At 35.0% G+C, this 20,956-nt stretch overlaps 1 protein-coding gene across 20 annotated transcripts in view; it reads right to left on the bottom strand.

Annotated features, from left to right (window-relative positions):
- PTPN13 (protein tyrosine phosphatase non-receptor type 13) overlaps window positions 1-20,956 on the bottom strand; it is a 192,272-nt gene that overhangs the window by 32,740 nt on the left and 138,576 nt on the right. For 6 of the 20 annotated variants that reach the window (XM_026509786.4, XM_048211896.2, XM_026509777.4 and 3 more), the window contains 11 exons: window positions 13,656-13,745; window positions 13,223-13,330; window positions 12,910-13,041; window positions 9,500-9,963; window positions 8,318-8,464; window positions 6,992-7,085; window positions 6,291-6,376; window positions 5,033-5,192; window positions 3,447-3,661; window positions 3,227-3,325; window positions 526-890 (listed from right to left, as the gene is read on the bottom strand). In XM_026509786.4, coding sequence (XP_026365571.2) covers window positions 526-890; window positions 3,227-3,325; window positions 3,447-3,661; window positions 5,033-5,192; window positions 6,291-6,376; window positions 6,992-7,085; window positions 8,318-8,464; window positions 9,500-9,963; window positions 12,910-13,041; window positions 13,223-13,330; window positions 13,656-13,745 — 1,960 coding nt within the window. The remainder of the gene's footprint in view (window positions 1-525; window positions 891-3,226; window positions 3,326-3,446; window positions 3,662-5,032; window positions 5,193-6,290; window positions 6,377-6,991; window positions 7,086-8,317; window positions 8,465-9,499; window positions 9,964-12,909; window positions 13,042-13,222; window positions 13,331-13,655; window positions 13,746-20,956) is intronic. The other 14 variants (XM_026509790.4, XM_026509780.4, XM_048211897.2 and 11 more) reach the window with 5 other exon arrangements.

The raw sequence follows: 20,956 nt of genomic DNA, 5'->3' as shown, positions 1-20,956 counted from the left end.
CCTGGATATACACAAAGATGTAACCAAACAATAAAATGTATGAATAACTGTTAGAGGTATAAGTGTAGTCTTTCATTTTTTTGGCCTTTATGTTTTCAATCATCTTTCCCCATCTTCTGCAGTTTTATATCTTATCTTTTTAAACTCTCTGTCTCCTCCCTCCCAACCACTTTCCTTTTTATATTTGTACTCCCTACTCTCCTGCCCATCACCATCCAAACAGGTCTCTTCGCTTTCTTTTAAGTAATATGAATGATGATGACATGCAAACGACTTTCCCAATTTCAGCTAAATATGCTCAAGAGATCAGCAAGTCTCAGGTCAAGAGGCTAGAGAGCTTACTGGTTTGCTAACTAACACTGTCAGTCACAACAACTAGATATCTAATACAGGCACCATCTGTCCAGTCACTGTGAAGTTCGTTCACACATAGACAGACTTGATCTTTAAGAGAAATGTAGGTTGCTGCTCCCATTACTAACAACAGCCAGTTGCTTTGAGTGCTACACATAATATTGACAATACCTGTCCTCAAGTTCTGGTTTACTGGGTATTTTCTGAGGATAGTAAAACATGGTACAAATAGTATCTTCTTGACTCTTAGATGCTTCATGTTGACTTTGTGCCTGTGATACCATGTTGTTTAGAGTCTGATGCAAAGATGAACTCCAGCTCATATTTGGTATCATTGCTGGAGCTTTCACCAAGTCTTCTTCTCCACTCCCACTACTGTCACTATAACTGTCTCTCCTGGATGGCGATACGCACTGCTTCTTGCTTTTGTCATACATTTCATTTTCATCTGAGCTGGTGCCTTGCTCCACACATGCTGGCTGAGAAGAGTCTTTACTATTGTTTGGAAGTACTTGTGCCGGAGAGTGCAGTGGGGTCTGTAATGCACACATTGAAAGAGATCAGAATGTGACAACTTATATTAATTTTAGAACACTTAATTGAAGGGTGCCTGGGTGGCTCAGTTGGTTAAGCGCCTAATTTTGGCTCAGCTCATGATCTGGGGGTCCTGGAATCAAGCTCTGAGTTTGGCTCCTGGCTCAGTGGGGAGTCTGCTTCTGCCCCTCCCTCTGTTCGTGTTCTCTCTCTCAGCCAAATAAATAAATAAAATCTTTATAAAAAACAAACAATTGAAAAAGAACATGTTGAACAGCAGCACTTTCTATTAAAATATTCAATTATTTTTTGATAATAAAAGTAATTTATGCTCATTAGAGAGAAAAGCCATATATAAATATTATATATAAAAATAACTATTAAAATTACATGACTTATACCTTATTTTTAAAAAAGATTTTATTTATTTATTTATTTATTTATTTATTTATTTATTTGACAGAGAGAGAGAGGGGGGGAACACAAGCAGGGGGAGTGGGAGAGGAAGAAGCAGGTTCCCAGCGGAGGAGCCTGATGCAGGGCTCGATCCCAGAATGCCGGGGTCATGCCCTGAGCCAAAGGCAGACACTTAACGACTGAGCCACCCAGGCGCCCTAACATGACTTATAATTTAAATCAGAATTGTACTATATATTGTACTTTGTAGCCTACTTTTTTTTTTTTTAAGACTTTCTTTTTAAGTAATCTCTACACGTTCCATGGGGGTCAAACTCACTGAGATCAAGAGTCGCATGCTCTACCGACTAAGCCAACCAGGCATCCACTTTTCAAATTTAGGCTTCCATCATGAGTATTTTCTGAAGTCCTTAAATATGCTTTGAAAAAAACTGCATAAAACTGTGTAATGATCCCACAAATGGCTATACCTTTCATTTATTTTAGAATTCTTTTATTTTATACAGTTTTTCTAACTTTTTATATTAATAAAAATCTAGAGATTCTTTGTATGTACATTTCCACCTCCGTTTCTCATTATTTCCTTGTAATTTTTTAAAAGATTTTATTTATTTATTTGAGAGAAGAGACAGACAGAGACAACAGAGACAGTGACAGAGAATATAAGCGAGGAGGAGAGAGAGATGCAGGCTCCCTGAGCAGGGAGCCTGATGGGGGCTCGATCCCAGGATCTTGGGATCATGACCTGAGCCGAAGGTGTCACTCAACTGACTGAGCCACCCAGGCATTCCTTCTTTGTAACTTTCTATTTAATAATCAGCACATAGGATGTTCTTAAAGCCCTTATTAAACAGTTCCAGATTGTTTTCCAGAAAGATTGTATTGATTTACATAGATTACATACAATTCTCTTTACTTACATTAAGAGAATTCCACTCAGTTCTTCCTATCTGGTGCCCAAAATCATTGTAGTCTCATAAAATGCTGTTTATAATACACCTTCAGAAATGATGCTTTTCTGTTAATGTCCTAACACTACCCCCCTCCCTGATATAAAAGCCAAAGTTTCTGGGGCTAGACACTCCTGCCTTTCATACCCAGGGGTCATGTTTATTTTTAAGGGAATACCCTTTTAAGTAGACAGGACAAAAGCTGTCTTTCTTCAATTACATTATTACTCATCTACGTATGGATTCCTACTTATTAGTATGTAATTTATAAATAACCATCAAAATAGATTTTGGATCCTTTAGCTGTTTTTTTTTTTTTTTTTAAAGATTTTATTTATTTATTCGACAGAGACAGAGACAGCCAGCGAGAGAGGGAACACAAGCAGGGGGAGTGGGAGAGGAAGAAGCAGGCTCATAGCGGAGGGGCCTGATGTGGGGCTCGATCCCATAACTCTGGGATCACGCCCTGAGCCGAAGGCAGACGCTTAACCACTGTGACACCCAGGCGCCCCCCTTTAGCTGTTTCTTGACATAAGAAATGGAAATGGACAAACATATTGCTTACTCTGTAATTTCTGGTATTAAAAATAAAGACAAAAGTTCTTAAATAATTTTCATTTTTATCTGAACTAGCTCAGAATGAGAATTATGCTCCCCAGTTTGGTTCAATGAAGAAATGGACAAAGGGTTTTGTAGCCATTATTTTGTATCTTTTCCTAATTATGTTTAGAAAACAAACTCCTAAAATTTTAGAATTCTAGAAGTGGAAAGGAGAGAAAAGAAAGTGAATTGAATTACTTTATATTACAAACGTAGAATACACTCAGAGGCTACATGACCCACACAAGATACGCCTAGCTAAAGAATAAAGTAGGATGAAACCCGGGAGATCAATCAATGATGAAACCGCTACAGCTGAATTAATCACTCAATTCTAGTCTATAAAAACACAGACTTTTCACAGGTCTCACCAAAAGAGCAGGGTCAATTTCTGGTAGCACACCAGGTGAAGGTCTACAGAGCAGCAAGGATACTTCTGGAGATGTTCCCCTGAGAGCAGATATGACTTCCTAGGGGAACCGTGAACGACAAAAGAAGAAGATACAGTTAAGCCAGCATTACGAAATCATTATGAATAAGGCCAATCTATCTCATTATTAAAAGTGCTACATTTAACACCTGGGGGCTTACCTGCTGAGATAGTCCTTTCAAAGAGGCTCCATTCACTTTCAAAATAACATCTCCCACATCAATTTTTCCACTTTCTGCTGCTGGCTGTCCAGGAAAGAGCTTTTTAACCCTTACTATGCTGGCATTCATTTGTTCAGGAATCAGACTGTCTTCTCGAGAAAAACTGAATCCTAGGCCTGAGCTATTTTTAAACAATTTTACCTCAAATGTATTCTCTGGAGAAAAAAAAAAAAAGGTATAAAAATTTAAATATTCTTAACATGCTATGTACACATATGAACATACAAACACATATACTTACAGACACATCTTAAAAAGGCCACTTTCTAAGAATATTTACAGCCTTATAGGCACTTACTGTACTTTTACTCTATATTCAAATCCTACCTCACACTCTCTGTCATTAGGAAACTTAATAAACTAAGCTGCATGAACTAAGCTACTGGAACAGGAAAGGGTTTTGATATCAAGGTTCTGAAAATAAAATTATGCTTTAATCCCATGTATTTTAATAAAAGACTACAGAATAACAAAAAAGGAGAGAAAAGTCTGGGGAAGGAGAAGAATGAGGGAAATTCAGATACATAATTGCAGAGAGATGGTAAGAAGAGCAAAACAAATGTTGGAGAAGGGTAGAGGAAAGTAAGCTGACACTTTGTTTTAGTGAGGCATACTTTATTCCTGTAAACTGCAATGGCATTATACAAAAATTCTCATCAACAAAAGAAACTGAAAGAATAATAACCAGAAAAGAATGAAAAAACACATTTAAAGAAGGAGCGATGGAAAAAATAAAAAATACCAGGCAGTGAGATTAAGTGGGTATGCTGATTTTATTTTCATAATCAGATAAAATAATACAGGCTGGGCTATTTTTTCTTCTTATTTTTGTGACTAATTCAGAGGTACTAACATTTGGCAATCAAATAAGGAATTAAAATAAAAGACAAAATAATAACTATATACCACCACCATCGTTTATAAAGTAAAGGACATTTAAGCCCTTGAAAATGAGATAAAGAGAATCTCAGAATAAAGGGTACTTTTGTATTATGAACACTTTCAGCCTTATGAAAAACTCAGTACTACATCATTCTTCAATTTTCTTTTTTTACTATCAAGTAGTGTTATGTCCAAGGGCTTGCAAGTTTCTAAGAAACACCACTATTTGGGAACTATGAGGTGAATTTCTGCCTAGGGTTAGCTTGACAAGTCTGTAAAATTAAACCAAAACATAGAAAATGTTAAAAGCCAAGGTTTCATATGGGTTTAAAGCCATTCTCAGTAATTATTTATATTTGTTTCTTCCCTTGAAAATTTTATTTGAATTTTACAACTATTTAAAGCACCATTAGGTGGCCATATCTTGTTTTATGCATGACTTCATTATCCAAGGTCTTTCAAACTCGAAGAGGTACAAATACGTGTCTTTAAAAAAGAAAATTGGTATATTGCTCCATCAGATTATTTACAGTTTTTAAGAGTAGAGAGACTCCAGTGTGAATTATGATCAAATATATAAAAATTAAATTTTGAGTAAGTCAGTAAATAGTTAAAGGTGAGATGGCAGTCTCTCAAGGCCTGACCTTCAGTGACAAAGCTGTAGTCTTTGACATGAGTCATTTTCTTCATTTTTTCCGGGGCTGGACCTTGGGCATCTGGATCTGGAAGGGTGCACTGTGGGGTCACAGGGACATGTTCTTTGGACGCTGGAGACTGCCCCTTTTCTAATAACAGATGAACCACCTAGACAAATGGAATAGCACTTCATTAACTAAAAAGAATTATAAGAAAGTAGACAAATTTTTAGGACTCTGTATAGCTGATGGTATAAAATCATTTACAGTAACTACCTGGTCCACCAAAATACGGGTAGAGGAAGAAAAAATAAAAAAACAAAGAAAGGGGGGCGCCTGGGTAGCACAGTGGTTAAGTGTCTGCCTTCAGCTCAGGGCGTGATCCCAGCGTTCTGGGTTCGAGCCCCACATCAGGCTCCTCCACTAAGAGCCTGCTTCTTCCTCTCCCAGTCTCCCTGCTTGTGTTCCCTCTCTCGCTGGCTGTCTCTCTCTCTCAAATAAATAAAATCTTTTAAAAAAACAAAACAAAACCAAAGAAAGGGATTGAAAATTTCAAAATCAAAGTTTTATTTTTCTATATCCAATAAACAATTTTCTATATAAAATAAACAATTAAAAAGAAAAATTTCTTGGCACGCCTGGGTGGCTCAGTTGGTTAAGTGTCTGACTCTTGATTTCAGCTCAGGTCATGATCTCAGGGTTGTGAGATCAAGCCCCACGTTGGGCTCCATGCTGGATGTGGAGCCTGCTTAAGATTCTCTCTCTCCCTCTCTCTCTCTGCCCCTCCCTTGCTTTCTCTCTCTTAAAAAAATTTTCTCTTCTAGAATTAACAGAAACATGTAATAGGAAATTTGGGCACTAGAATAAAATCACCACATACTATAATATACAGATCATTGTAAATAATTTGGTAAACTTCAGAAAATAATTTAGCCTTTGGGCTGAAAAATGACTAGAAGTGAAAATCACTAGATATTTGTAGATGTTTACGAAAAATTTAAAGAATGCAATCTCCACCCTTCCTCCTGTCAGATCTGGTAATATTAGGGCTAAATGTGTTATAGAAAGCGAAGTTTTCTCAGTGAAAGTCCTCTGTCATAATACGTGTTTCCCAATTTGAAGGAAAAGAAAATACCAGAACATTTACATGAGTCAGGCTTGGTTTCTTGACTAACAAATTTGGAGACCTCATGAGACAGATATTATTCACACATTATTATGTTCTTCTGACATATCTTAAAAGGTTGGTATAATGAACCATTATTACCTGTCCTGTATTTCTCAGTGTTTCCACAGCTTGCTTATGGGTAGCTCCTTCCAGACTAACTCCATTGACGGCAAGGACACGATCACCTATAAATTAGGCAGTACATTTGAAAAAAGCAAATGATAAGATAAAGATTCTATATGCTTTTTAATATTTTGTGGTATTGTTTTATATTAATTTATTTGAGGAGAGACTCAGACAAATTCTGGACAAAATCATTTCACAGAGTTTCTTTAATATGTATCTATGTTCTTTCCAAATTTTATGACTAATCTTAAATCTAATTTTGAACAAAATATTGTATGTACTGTAAAATCAATTTAAATCATGGAAAAAGATAAACTGACTACAAATGTAGAGAGACTGGAGGAAACTAACCCAGTTAGTTTTTATTAACAATATAGGTGTCAGTGTTTTTACAGGGCACTATTCCTTTCCCATTTTAAGGCAATTTACTTCTTAGAAAGAAGTAAAAAACATGAACTACAACACTGTCAAGGTATTTTCTGGTACTAGAGAATAGGCTGGAAAGAAGAGTTTTTGGGATGACATCAGAGAATTCTTTAATGCTTTAGTCTTAAAATAATTGCATATGTTATTTTATATTATGAATATTTGAAGGTCTCTATCAATTTTCTAATTTCTTATTTATTTGTTGAAGTGATAATCCTATGTATGGTTCCTATACACACACACTCTACCTTTGTGAATTCTGCCATCGGACTCAGCTGCTCCCTTGGGAATAACAGCTTTCACATAAATGCCACCATGTCTGACACTGGTATTCACACCTCCCTAAAGTGGAAAAAGACAAATAAAATAACATTTTGTCATATGGAAAATTTCACACTCCATCTTTCAAATCTGAGACCTAGAAAGTATTCAGTTCATCAGCCAAAGCAGCAGCACATCAGCACATGCAATTAATTCAAAACCCAAGAATATTTGTAGCCAAGTTTTCCAAATGTAAAGCACTTACTCTTTAGAAAAACTCTCTACTCAGAAAACAACATGCCAAATCTTGACTATATGAATTGCTCTCCCTTTGTAAGTCTACACCATGCATTATAAGCAAGCAGAAAGCAAAATTCATCTATGCAAAATTAGTATGAGAACATGACTGTCAGAAAAAAAAGCATATAGAATAATTTACTTCAGATCATATTTGCTAAACTGCAACTTATAAATCTAGGAGTCAAGGAACAATTTTTTTTTTTTTTTTCATTTTAAAAGGCTTCGGTAGATAAGTTTTGTTATACTATAAATGAGATCTAATAAGTAGATTCTCCATCTCTTGTGGATATATAGATTTTATTTTCCTTCACAACAAGAAGACAATAAAATTCTAAAGAAGGTAAGGGCAAGAGGTAAAGAGTTACAATATTTTTTAAAAGTGCTAGAAAATTAGGTTTTCTTTTTGACCTCTCTATGTTAATAGTGCTATTTCTACCATGTTTTGAGATGGCTTTTCCTAACTAACAGTATGTTTCTTCAAATGTCATAAATGATAATGTTACAATTTAGAATTAATAGAATGGAATTCTAAAGTATTTTCATCAACTAGCCTGCTCATATTTAACTACCATACAAGTACATATGTTCCTGGGGAACCCCTAATTTCAATATACTAATCAAGTTTACAATTAAGACATATTTTGGAGAGAAAGGGCATGTAAATATACATTAGAATTTATTTATGACGTAGGTTAAAATGTATTATTCAATGCTCAAGCAGAATTGTCATACGTATGCAAAACATACTTATTAATTTTATATTTTCTTAGTCTTGTATTCAGATTAAGCATTATGAAATCTACAGGGTTTAAGTAAGTAGCATTTGTCTAATTTCTTTTAAACCACAGGAAAAAGTCTCTAGCACACAAGTTTTTTTAAAAAGTTTTAAGATACGACTGAATTTTTAATTTGGGAAATATTTGACAGGTTTCCCTTTTGAAGCAAAATAATTAAATTAATAAATTGGCATACAATAGGCTGCTGGAAATGGAGAAGAGAAAACATTTGAAAACCTTGTCAAACAGTACCGTGACACTTATCCCCAAGCTGTTATCATTTTTAGCCAGTTCAACCTCAAAGATATCTCCAGGTTTAGGAGGTGATGAAGGAAAAGTTTTAAAATTCATTTTGTTGGATGTATTCATTGAGGAGGAAGATTCCTTAACAAAGAAAAACAAACAAAAGGATTTCTTGTTAGAGTCAAAATGAATTACTACTGGAAGATCAATATGTGTTTTTTGGAAAAATTAAGGAAAAGCAAGGTATTAAGGGATTGAGTAAATTCAAAGATCATGAGGGCTGAAAGCCATCTCAGAGATCATCTAATCCAATGTCTTTATATTTTATGGTTGAGGAAATTGAGGTCTAGAGATTAAAGGGCTTGCTTCAGGTCAAACAGCTAGATAAGGCAGAGGAAAGCCCAGAACCCATTCAAACTTGGCTTTTACATAATCCCTGTCTAATGCCTTTTATGCTCACACATTTAGGAAGTATTTCTATTTCCTTTAAAAATCAATATGTATCAAGCCGCAGCTTTCATTTGGGACCTCTAAGATAAGTAGGCTTCATGTTTACTTTGCTTGTATTTATAAATTCAATATAAACATAGGCACAACAGCTAAGCCCCATTTGAAAGGGCATAACCCTCTTATGAGGAATGTTGGTTCCTCGGTGAACAAAGGACTAAAGGTTCTTTTCCGAATCCGCTTGTGAATGTGAGTTTACATTTATAACATTTCTAGGAAATGAGCAATTTTGTATGTTGTTGTTCTTATTATTTTCATATGTTCAGAACCTCAGAAGAATTTAGGCTATCAACAGTAAAGTCAACTGCCCATTATATGAACTATTTAGGAACAACTTTTTCAGACATTAAATTCTCTTAATATAAACATTAAGTATGCAAGAGATAAACAACTTATAGAAAATAATCATAACCTGATTATTCATTCCTTTGTTATCAGGTTGCAAGTTCCCAGAATAATAGCCATTTTAGAGTTAGTATTCAAAGCTGCTAATTTGTCTGAAAGTTAGCATCAAATGCAGTAGCAGTTAGTAACACAGTACATAAACTATTCTTCCTTTCCAGAATAACGTAAGCAGTGTATAGTAGATTATTCTGCTGTGTAATATATTTGCTGTTGTTTGCTTTATTAAATGGAAAAAAAAATCCAGAGATTCAAATTAAACTATGCCTTTTTTGGTGTCTGATGATCCTGACTGCTGGAATAAGTAGCTTCATCCATGTCTGAATCTCCACGGTCAGAGTAATCTGTTGCATCAGAAATGCCTGGTTTTTTAGTTTTGCTTCGATTACTGTCAGTAGAAATCCTCTTTTTCTCAGTGGTTTTGGAGATCACAGAAGGGGAAGGGCTGCCGTGCTGTGATTCCTGCCAGGTTCGGTCACCTACAGGGCTGGCAAAGAAACCATTGACCTGGCTCTGGGACAAGCTGGCACTTTCAGTCCTGGAATCCTGAGAACTCAGGCTTCCTTCCCGCAGGCCCCCAGACAGCCCAAAAGAGCTCTCTGAGATGTGCCTTGTGGTACCATGCGGCCAGCGGTGATCCTCAGAAGAATCGACAGCACTGTCTTGCATGTAGGAAGGTTTCTTCATGTAGTTTTTCATGCCATTGGCAATGTGCACAGGAGTAGAAGGCACTAGAAGTCAAATCCATCAAGGAGAATAACAAGTTAGTGGCACATAGGACAGTGCTTACATACTTGCACAGTGTTTCATAGTGACTGTGGGAGGATTTCACACAGGATAACATATTCACAACATCTGATCCAGGGTCTGGAGCCAATATCAGGACCCGACAAATGTGGCAGGTGCTTTCTGTTTCCTTTGCCCCCTCTTTTGAAAGGTTACTCCTGTTGCATCTTCTATAAAAATGCATACCCCCCTTGCCTTAACTACCCATTTCCATTCTCCAATATTTATTTCAAGTGAGTCTCCTCTGTGAAGACTTTCTTGATTCCCTAAGTAGAAATAATCTGAGTCACCAAAACTCCTTGATCCTTATTTCATGGTTATTAATAACTTATTTTATATTGTTCTTTCAGACTGCATTTTTTAGACTCCAAATAATTATCAAGGCAACTCCAAATTCCTTATATATATATACAGCTCTTATAAGCTTTCCTAAGACACGAATCATAGATTTCAGTAAAAAAATTACAGATGCAATTTATAAGAAATTAAGTTTTATGTCAGCAAGGGAAACCAAGGAAAATTTAAAAGAGGAATGAGCAACTGGAGAGAAAATATTTGCAAAAATAACAAAAAATAATCAAAGAGTTAATATCCCTAATAAAGAGTTTCATAAGATTAGTAAGAAAGAGATTTAAAACTCTTATAGAACAAGGGTATGATATGTAGACTGGAAATTCAGAGTGAAATACAAATAATAAATACATGAAAAGACATTCTCACGTTGCTCAGGGATATGCAGTTTAACACAGTTTTCTATCTCTGTGGCTGACAAAAATGAGAATGATAATTTCAGCCATTGCTGGTGTGAGGAGAGCACTGTCACATCTACATGGCTGACTAAACATCAATAAAACTTGGGCAAATAGATAGCACTTGTCGAAAATCTAAATGTGCATATGCAATCTACTTCTAGATATCTAACCTCTAGGAATATGTACATTTTCCAATGGTGTATATACAAGTGTATTTGTAGGAACCACATTTATAAAAGAATTATAGCTAACCTGGATATACAATAAAAGAAAAACATTAAATTTTGATACACCCATGACATGAAATATAATGCCACATGAAAAAGGTGTATATTCATGGATGTTCAGAATATAGAGTATACAACTTGTAAACTGATATTTAGATTATAAAAAATAATTATATTTTTAGTTTTAAAAAAGTGTGTCTGTGTGTATGTGTGTACATACAGTATTTTTTTTTCAAAAATTTATCTCTAATATACAGAAAGTGACATAGACATCAAAGAGTCTCCCTAGAGAATGGGGTAAGGGGACTTTTACTTTTTACTTCATTGATTTCTGTATAAATTGGATTTATTTTAACAAACTAGTATGTACTCTATAACTTTAAAAACATTAGCAAACATAAAGAAAAGTAAAAGCCTTCCTCTTTGGTGGTTGATACTTGAGGGACAGCCTAAGGTATATGCTGGTAATGTTCTAGGTTCTTTGAGTTCTATTTCAAGTTACACTACAGTATAGCTACACATATGGTAAGATTAATCTAGCTTTCTGAAGAAACAGTTTCACAGAACTATACTTTAACATTATGCTTTTAACTTTTATTGAGAATGGGTAGTAAAAAATAAAATAACTACATGAAAGTCTGCTGAAAAGAAAAGCTTTATTGGTCCCTACACTAAGTAAAGTTTCTCTGCTAAATGCTCTCAGTACCTTGGACTTCTTCTTAACATTTATCATAGTTACAATGAGACATTTGTTTAGTTAGTTGTTCAATATTTGTCTTTTCTGATAAATGTTAAGTCCCATGAGGGTAGAGTTTTTGTGTCCTGCACATCAGAAGCATTCAGTAAATATTTGTTGAACAAATGAATGCATTTTCTATAAAATATCTATTGAAAAGAAAATCAAGGTGGGAGTCCCTTAGAGCTTTATTTATTTTTCAGGTGATATTGAACTATTCCTTGACATATTTCTCAGTACTTCGGGATGAAGGTAATTTGCACATAATTAACACTACAATGTTTTTGAAAAATACTGTTAATAATGACAGCTAAAACCCACATTTAAGTACTTAATAGGTACCAGGCAATGTGCTAATTTTTTACATGTATTACCTCATTTAATTTTCAAAACCTGTAATGATAAGCACTTCTGTATTCACCATTTGATATATAAGTATATTGAGTCTTAGCAAGTTCAACTGATTTCCCAGGGTATACAGCGTTAAGCAGTGGGGACAGAATGTGACCCTAGACTTTGGAGCCCTTTGTGCTGTGTGTGCTTCTCTCACCAACACTGCTTCACCACCTGAGACCCCGAACAACTCTGTGCAAGGTAGACAAGGCACAGCCAAGATCACTGTCTCCTCCTTAAAGAAAAACAATCATGGCTCAAACTCAAGTCATCTCATCTTGGTCAAGTGCCTTTTCTCCCACAACATGCTAATGGCAGGAATTATGAGACAAAATGATATGGTCTTGTTTTAAAATTTCAGGTGTTTTTATCCTTTTACTTTTTACAGTCTTGTTCAGGATAGGACTTCACAGATAACTATTACATAATTATATTAATTAGACCAGGGTAAAGAATTTTATTTCTGATTTGGCCTATGAAGTGATGGGATGCACCGAGTACTCAAAATTTCTTTAAGTGACATCAATTTGGCACAACAAATCCATTTTTATGCATATAGTACTAAAGATGCATGAGATAGAAAATCTTGGAAGTGATGAATGAATTTTACACTAATGGATAATATTAAACAGAGCTACATATATTACATTTTCAGAAAGGAAATAAGGAGCTTAAATCCAATTTAAGCTTTAATCCAATTGGAACTTCAATCCAATCCATGATATTGAAGTTCTTGTGAAAAGCAGAACAGAATACACAGCTAAGAAACATCCACAACATTACCTTTGGGTATTTTCTCTTTTGGCTGAGAGATAACAAGTGTCACATCTTCAGGTGCATTTTGTAAAATTTCGACTGCAGCATGGTGGCTGACCCCCTCGAGACTCACACTATTCACAGATATCAAACGGTCTCCTGTAAAAATAGACAATCCAGTATTTTCAAAAACAAAGAGAGATTCATGCTAAATCTTAGAAATGTCACTGCCTGACATTATTTTTCAGTATTTTTGTTTTGCCCAACTTCTACTTTTGCCGTCTGTGCCAATGCATGCCTGTCAGTTAAGTACTTAGGAAATCACCTAAATGTAAAGTACCTGGCTTTAAGCATCCATCCAAGTCAGCTGGTCCTCCAGGGGTAATTGAACTAATAAATACACCTAGATCCAGTCTTCCCATCTTCTCCCCACCAATAATTTGAAATCCTGTGAAACAACACATTTAAGAAAGATCTTCATGACACTGGTGCTTTCAATGACTAATGAGCAGTCTGTCCAATGCACAGAAGTGTAGAGATGCTCATATCAGATATGATAAATAGGTAACACATGTCAAATGGGACTGTTAACTTTGGTGGAAGTTTTGCTTGTAAGCATTTCATCTTTCACATTTCCTGACTGGGTGGGTGGGTGGGGTGAAGGGGCAACCTTCATCTCGATCTGGAGTGGGCTGGTGCCTCAATGCTAATGTTATACTACAGACTTTTTCTCTTTGAATTCTTACATCCCTTTAAGAATCTCAATGACTTACCTAAGCCATACTTCGCATCTTTTTTCAGGTTCACCAAGGTGATCTCCCTTTCTGGTGAAGATACTATGCTCCATCTTTTGTGTAGCACATCTATTGGAAAATTACAACTTTTTAAAAAAAATTTACAATGTAAAATTAAGATAAAATAAACAGAACACGCCCAGGCATTGAGACTGTCTGCTTGTCCCAATTTAAATGTTAACAAAATTCATTAATAGATTACTTGGTCACTTTGAAATTTTATTTCAAATAATATTATGCCATCGTCTTATATTTTGATGGTGATTTATAGTTCACAAAGGGACTGATTACCATCACATGGTTCAATATGTGATTATCATGCCACTGATACTATCATGTTAATTCCTTATAAATGATTCCTTGTGAAATAAATATATTTCAGTTACAAATGAGTAAATAACTCTCAAGAGTTTAAATGATTTGAGCAGGTTTACTCAGTACAGGCAAGAGTCGAACCTTAAACTTAAGTTTTCTGACACTGTTTCTCTGTTACATCACAGTTGACTTCCTGAATTTGACAATGCTCACTACGTTAAGTATTTTTCACTAATAAGTGGTTTACATTTTTACTTATAATGAATAAAATATTCATGGTAAGTTGTATGGTAAAGCAGCAACAAGAGGAAAATGGATTTACTTTTTAAAATCCTGTTAATAATGACTTGGCTAGCACATTCATGTTCTCAAAGGACTTTCATCTACTTCTTATTTGTGGAGCAATCTTACGAGTTAGGTAAAAAGATTTTAAATCATAGCTTTGCAGATGAGGAATAATAGTTCATAACTTGTTCAACATTACAGCTAGTATCACTCCTAGCAAAATGCCTTTAGTCAATACTTGATAAATGCTAGTTAAATAAATTGAGGGAATGTTAGCATCAGAACTAGAATTTACTTTTTCTTATTTCCACTGAGGGCTTTATTTATTTTTGAGTAGGTAGGTTGATCATTCACAAATATCTCCTAAATTAAACCAATAAATATGCTACTTAAGTGTCATGTTAATAAAATTACTTCATTTACTTAGCAATCTGAGCATGTGAACACACACACACACACACACACACACACACACACACACTTTATCTCATCTTTTCCTGATATGGGCTGAATTATGTCCCTTTACCACCACTCCCAAATTTATATGTTGAACCCCTAACTCTCAGTAGCTCAGAACTTAACTGTTGCTGGAGATAAATAAGAAATGAACATGAGTTCTTTAGGACAAATCCTAATTCAGTAGGACTGGTGTCCTTGTAAGAGGAAATCTGAATAGAGACATGTGCACACATGTGTGCACACAGAGGGAAGACTATGTGAAGACAGAGGGAGAAGACTGCCACCTACAAGCTAAGGAGAGAGGTCGCAGAAGAAATCAATGCTTCCAACATCTTGATCTCAGACTTCTAGCCTCCAAAACTGCGAGAAAATAAATTTCTGTTGTTTAAGTCACCCAGGACTGTGGGACCTTGTTTTAGCGGCTCTAGCAAATTAGTATACTTAATAATATCAATTTTAATTTGATAGTTCAAACTGGTTTGTGTGTGATGTGATGGAACATGAATGCAACACACTTCGAAAGATAATTTTTGTAAACAAAACTTTCAAATTAATCTCTACATAGTTCTTAAGCATACTGCAGCTTTTTGAATATTACAGATTATTTTCAACACATGACTACCCATGGATTTAAAATTGTATAAATGTTACAAAATAAGTAATTTTGTTACATAGCATGTATTAATGCTTAAATGATGCAAATGTGATACTTCATATTCTAGAAATGAACCACTTTAACATCAGAAAAAGTAACAGCAATCATTTGCTCTCTGGAGTAAATTAACTTTATCCCTTAAACACTAAGCATTAATGCAAGTTGGCTAGCTCTCTATAGCATACGTGTCCCTATTTCATTGTTTCTTTTTGACCAAAACTTAGTTATAAACTTAGTTATAATCAATAAGAATAGTAGTAATTCAGTATTTCTAATTAATTTATAAGATTCCAAAAAGAAAAAAAATCACTGGGCAATGGTGTGAAGAACCTTATATACTGGGTATGTGTGTATATATATATATATGTATATACATACATACACATACTTACAAGCATAAAGTCCATGAATTTGTTAATGCCTAGCTTACTATTATCATCTAAGCATCCAAAAATACTTTTATCCTAAAATAGACAAGTATCTCTAATTTTCTGCTAGATCCAATAAAATACAACAGGACAAACCCATAAAATAAAGTGAAACAAATAAGAGGGTAAGTTTAGATTAAGTATTATATGTATACTTTTATCACCATTGTGAAGACAAAATCCATTTGGTTTATGCAAAGTGTTTTTGCCCTCAATTATAAAACTGATCAATATTCTTAATGTGGCTAAGGAGTATCTGTTAGAAGTCAAAGGTATTGATTCAAAGAATAAAAATGCCATTTACTTTTCCAACGTTATGTACTAACAAGATTGGTTATTTATATTACCTATTTGGCTAATAAGTGCGTGTGTGGGTATAAAAAAAATATTTCCCAGGTAAACATTATTAGAATATATACATATATATACAGACACACACACACACAAAAGAAATGTGTAATATTTTTATGTATTTTTGTCTAGAAGCAACAGATTCAGCTCTCTATATTCAATGATTCACCAGTAGGATTTGAGTAATCATTCATTTGATTACTCTTTCATCTTTCAAATGCTGACTGAACAACTTTCCTGTCAAAGTCCCTCATTAGGCAATTTGGGAAAATAAAATGAGATAATATACATGAAAGCTGTTGCATAGTAAATGTGAGCTGAATCAGTCAGGCTACAAGAGCAAAGACCTAGGCTGACTAATAGAAATGTTAACACGGTCAAGGAAATAGTGGCATTATGAAGGCATGAGTCAGGCCTGTAAAAGAGGAGAGGCTTCTTCCGGCCAGAAATAAAGACTTCAAGGAAGTGGGGTAAGATTTTAGTAAGTGGATTATGGAGATGGTCATACAGCAATATAAGGCATTAGCAAAATCCGAGATGGAAAGAAGGCAGAAAGGGTCCTGGAGTAATGTCACAGATCAGCTTGGCTAGAGTATAAGATTTGAGTAGCGCAGAGATAAATAGTCTTTTGGAAAGGGAAGCTTTGCGAACCCACTCTTTTAAACACAGATGTCTTCCACTGCACCCCCACTGATATACAGGTAAGTTACTAATGTGAGCACAGGAAGAAGGCAGGATGGCACGCAGCTTTATGCTACTTCACAGTCCTGTGCACATGCCCAGTTTCTATATGCATCCTGTTCACGTAGACGTTCCCAATATTTTCCTTCGGTTAAAAAAAAAAAAAGAGGAGGAAGAATCTGAGGTAAACAATGCAGGACAACTCAAACGAACTGAAAGATATAAATAGAATTTATGAATCTCAAAGTAAGGCAGCCAGATATTTCAAGAACCAAGACATTTCTGAGTTATTTGTATTACTATATAAAAACAAGCTTTAATATTGAAGGAGTACATATTTTTAAATCCTAAAAGGATTTTCTTTTCCCATCAGTATACTCTAGGAACACAGCCAATTCTACGAATATTTTAAAGTGAAAAAGAGCTTCAACTTGAAATTTCCACCTCTTTAAGTAACACATGCTGGTGTCCATTCCCAATAATGTTTACTTGGGAAATATCTTTAAAATAATTTCTAAATGTAAAATTTAGGAAAAAAAGGGTATGCCCTCTCTGCATTAGACATATTTGCTTCAGTGTTGCCCTTTTCATCTCTCTTAAGGTTTATGTGGACATATATAGTCCCAACTAAAATAACTGTACATACTAGTGATATATAAATCCATGATTAAAATAAATCTCCTAATAAGAGCATACTTCTGATAAGGCCAAAGTCACGTAATCAACCTGAGTATGAGTCAACAATTTTTTTTTTTGCAAGAAAAACCGATTTTGTTGGTTACAGATACAGATCCTTTTCAAGTATCAGGCAGCTCCATGCCACCCAACCTACGAGAAACTGGCCTATAGGTGGAGGAGACTCTAGATAAATCCATCCCTCTATGGAAAAAGACCAATTTCAAATCTTTGAGATGATGGGTCAGCAGCACCATATTGATATAAAAACAAAGATACATATTTTTCATTATTATACTATCTAATATACTAACTGCTCCAATGGTAGGGTAAGGGGGATAATAATGGAAACTTTGGCGTTTTATTTCTGTGCCAGCACTAATTAATTAGAATAAATTGGGGCCACATAGCATCTCTGGACTCATTTAACTTACCCATAGAATATACTTGGTTTGAATATACTTTAAAGTTCCTTTCAGTCCGAATTTAGTTGACTCTATTTTTTGCTTCTGGTTAATTCCTGCATCTGTTGAATCCTTTTGTGAGCACTTTGGACTTCAATTTTTATTATAATTTTTAACTTTGTTATGTATTCTAATTAAGACATGTGGAAAAATGTAGCATTAACATTACATTTGTCCTTGACATTTGACTAAACAAAGTGTTTTAAAATCTGTTTATGTAACATTTTATTACTTGGAATTGAGATTGTTCACAAGGACAGTAAAAGTCTCAATATTGGGGAAAAAAGCTTATTTTAGTGTCTGTACCAGGGTAGACTCTGCACTTGAATAACCTACTTTACATGAGTTTTTTGGTTTTTGCATCTAGTTTTTTTTTTTTTTTTTTTAAAGAATGACCACAGGACCCCATTATACACTTTTGCAAAAAGACAGATGGCCAATACACAGGAAAAGATAACTGATCAACATCACTAATTTTCAGAGAAATGTAGACCTGAAAAATAGAAAAAAAAATTTTTTTGAAGATTAGAATACACTGAATAAAGAGTCTTTGCATACAAATATAAGGAGACACCTTCCTTATGGGTTAAAAGTCCAAGGCATGAAATATTTTATCTGCAAAATGATGTAGGGATTCATAAAGTAAGTGTATGAACTTACTAAAAGAACAATTCATCTCATTTTTGGGGTCCAGTGTTTGACCCCATTTTGTGGTTTGGATAGGAAGGAAGGTGACAAATTTAGCTAAGAGTTACTTTTCAATTATATAGTAATCCTGATTTATAGTAAAATAAGAAACATTGAAAACCAATTTTACATAATTGTTGCATCAGTTCTACACTTTCTTTTTTTTGGTTTTTACTCTCTTGGGAAGAAATATTATAAGAAGTATGTGTTTTTTTTTTTTTTAAAGATTAAGGAACTTTTTTTTTTAAATCACAATTAATCAGAGTTTTATAATCCTTCCCATAACTCTGTTTTATTACAAGATTCATGCCTTTTTTTCTTTTATCTTCTTTTTTGTCATATTTTACATTCTTTAAGGGTCTCTGAAAGTCACAAAAGGTTAAGATTGAATTCTGTTTGTTGGTTTTTGTATTAAATGATGAATAATTCAATATTAACTGATGCTAAGCTCTAATTGTCTTATAATAATCCTGACCATCAAGGAAGAACACCGAAATTAGAATAAGAAGTCCTATATTTGATTGATGGGCAAGGAATTTACTTTTTTTGATACTCAGTTAACCTTATTTGGAAAAATGTGTTTTCCATGTTCTCTTGTGTGAATCTTAGACTTGATTCTCAACAAAGCACTAAGTCAGGACTATGCGGGCAGATCCCAAGAGAATTTTGAAGAAAACAGGCTTGTCTGCAAGCCAACTGGGGCACACCTCCACAGGAAGGTGGGTTGGCTACCTTCCTCAGCAGGGGGCGTTAACCTCAGAAGATGAGGTTTCTGAAGGTTTGAACAGAGCAACCTGCACATGTTGCTCGTTTGGTGTCCACTGTAAATTCATATTCTTTTCTATCAGAACCTAGGTTTAAACACATTTCAGGTTCTCATCTTTTAAAAGATTATTATCCAGCTTCTTTCAAAAGTTTAGCTCAGAGAAACAATACCTACAAACGATTGGGCATTATTATACTAGGACATTGTCTAAAGAGTAGAATAGAGTATGGGCTCTGGAATCACGGATCATGTGTTCAAATCATGGCTCCAGCACTTGCCAGTTCCATGACCTTCGGCACAACTCAACCTCTCTAATGCTTTGGCTTCTCATTTATGAAAAGGAAGTAACATTAGCACAGGCCTCATAGGATTGTTGTGGTAATTAAATGAGGGATTAAACAAAGTGCTTAGAACAGTGTCTGGCACATGCAAGCACTCAAAAACTATTAGCCAAAATTTTTGCCACTATGGACTTGTTAAAATTGAGCTATTTTAGGCACAGAGGTATTCTATATTCAGTCCACGCAAGGCATTTGGTCATCATAAAGCTATATATCATAGTCTTAAAGATTTTATTTATTTATTTGACATAGAGAGAGAGAGAGAGAGCACAAATAGGCAGAGCGGCAGGCAGAGGGAGAGAGAAAAGCAGGCTCCCGCTGAGCAGAGAGCCCGATGTGGGACTTGATCTCAGGCCCCTGGGATCATGACCTGTGCTGAAGACAGATGCTTAACCAACTGAGCCACCCAGGCGCCCCAGTCTTAGTAACCTAAGCCCAAGTTTAAGCTCACTGATTTTTCCTTCAATGATATGCCCTCAGATTTTTTGAGGACGCATTGAAAAAATGAGATAAAAAATTCTTCATTTGCTATGAGTATCCAAGATATTGTTTGTATTTTCACTTTTTGACTCATTTTTACTTTCAAGAAAAATTTTTCTCTCTTAAAAAACTGCTGTGGGTATTTCTATTAGAAAATGATAATTATACAAAATAGCACCTGGTGTCTGACAGTTTTAACCTATAAAAACTGCAGTTTCATAGGGTTCAACCCACTGTCAGACCTTCATTTTTGCCTTGGCTCTCAGGAAATTAGATCTAAACTTAAGGGTAAGACTGAAACATTTTTGGAGGAAAGTTGTATATATACATTAATAAAATGTTCTTTCTACCCATGTAAGTTGTTAGAAAGATCAGATAAGGGGTGCCTGAGTGGCACAGTCATTAAGCCTCTGCCTTCGGCTCAGGGCGTGATCCCAGAGTCCTGGGATGGAGCCCCACATCAGGCTCCTCCGCTGGGAGCCTGCTTCTTCCTCTCCCACTCCCCCTGCTTGTGTTCCCTCTCTTGCTGGTTGTCTCTGTCAAATAAATAAATAAAATCTTAAAAAAAATCAGATAAGATAATGTAGATGAAAGTATTTTGTAATCTAAAAAATTTGAATCCACCGACTCAAGTCATTACACAAAATTTCTTCCTACACTTCGTTACTTCTTAGACTCCTTCTAAACTGCGAA

Source organism: Ursus arctos, unplaced genomic scaffold, assembly GCF_023065955.2.
Source record: "Ursus arctos isolate Adak ecotype North America unplaced genomic scaffold, UrsArc2.0 scaffold_9, whole genome shotgun sequence".
In the NCBI taxonomy this organism is placed as follows: domain Eukaryota; kingdom Metazoa; phylum Chordata; class Mammalia; order Carnivora; family Ursidae; genus Ursus; species Ursus arctos.
This window is presented reverse-complemented; position numbering and strand designations above follow the sequence as displayed.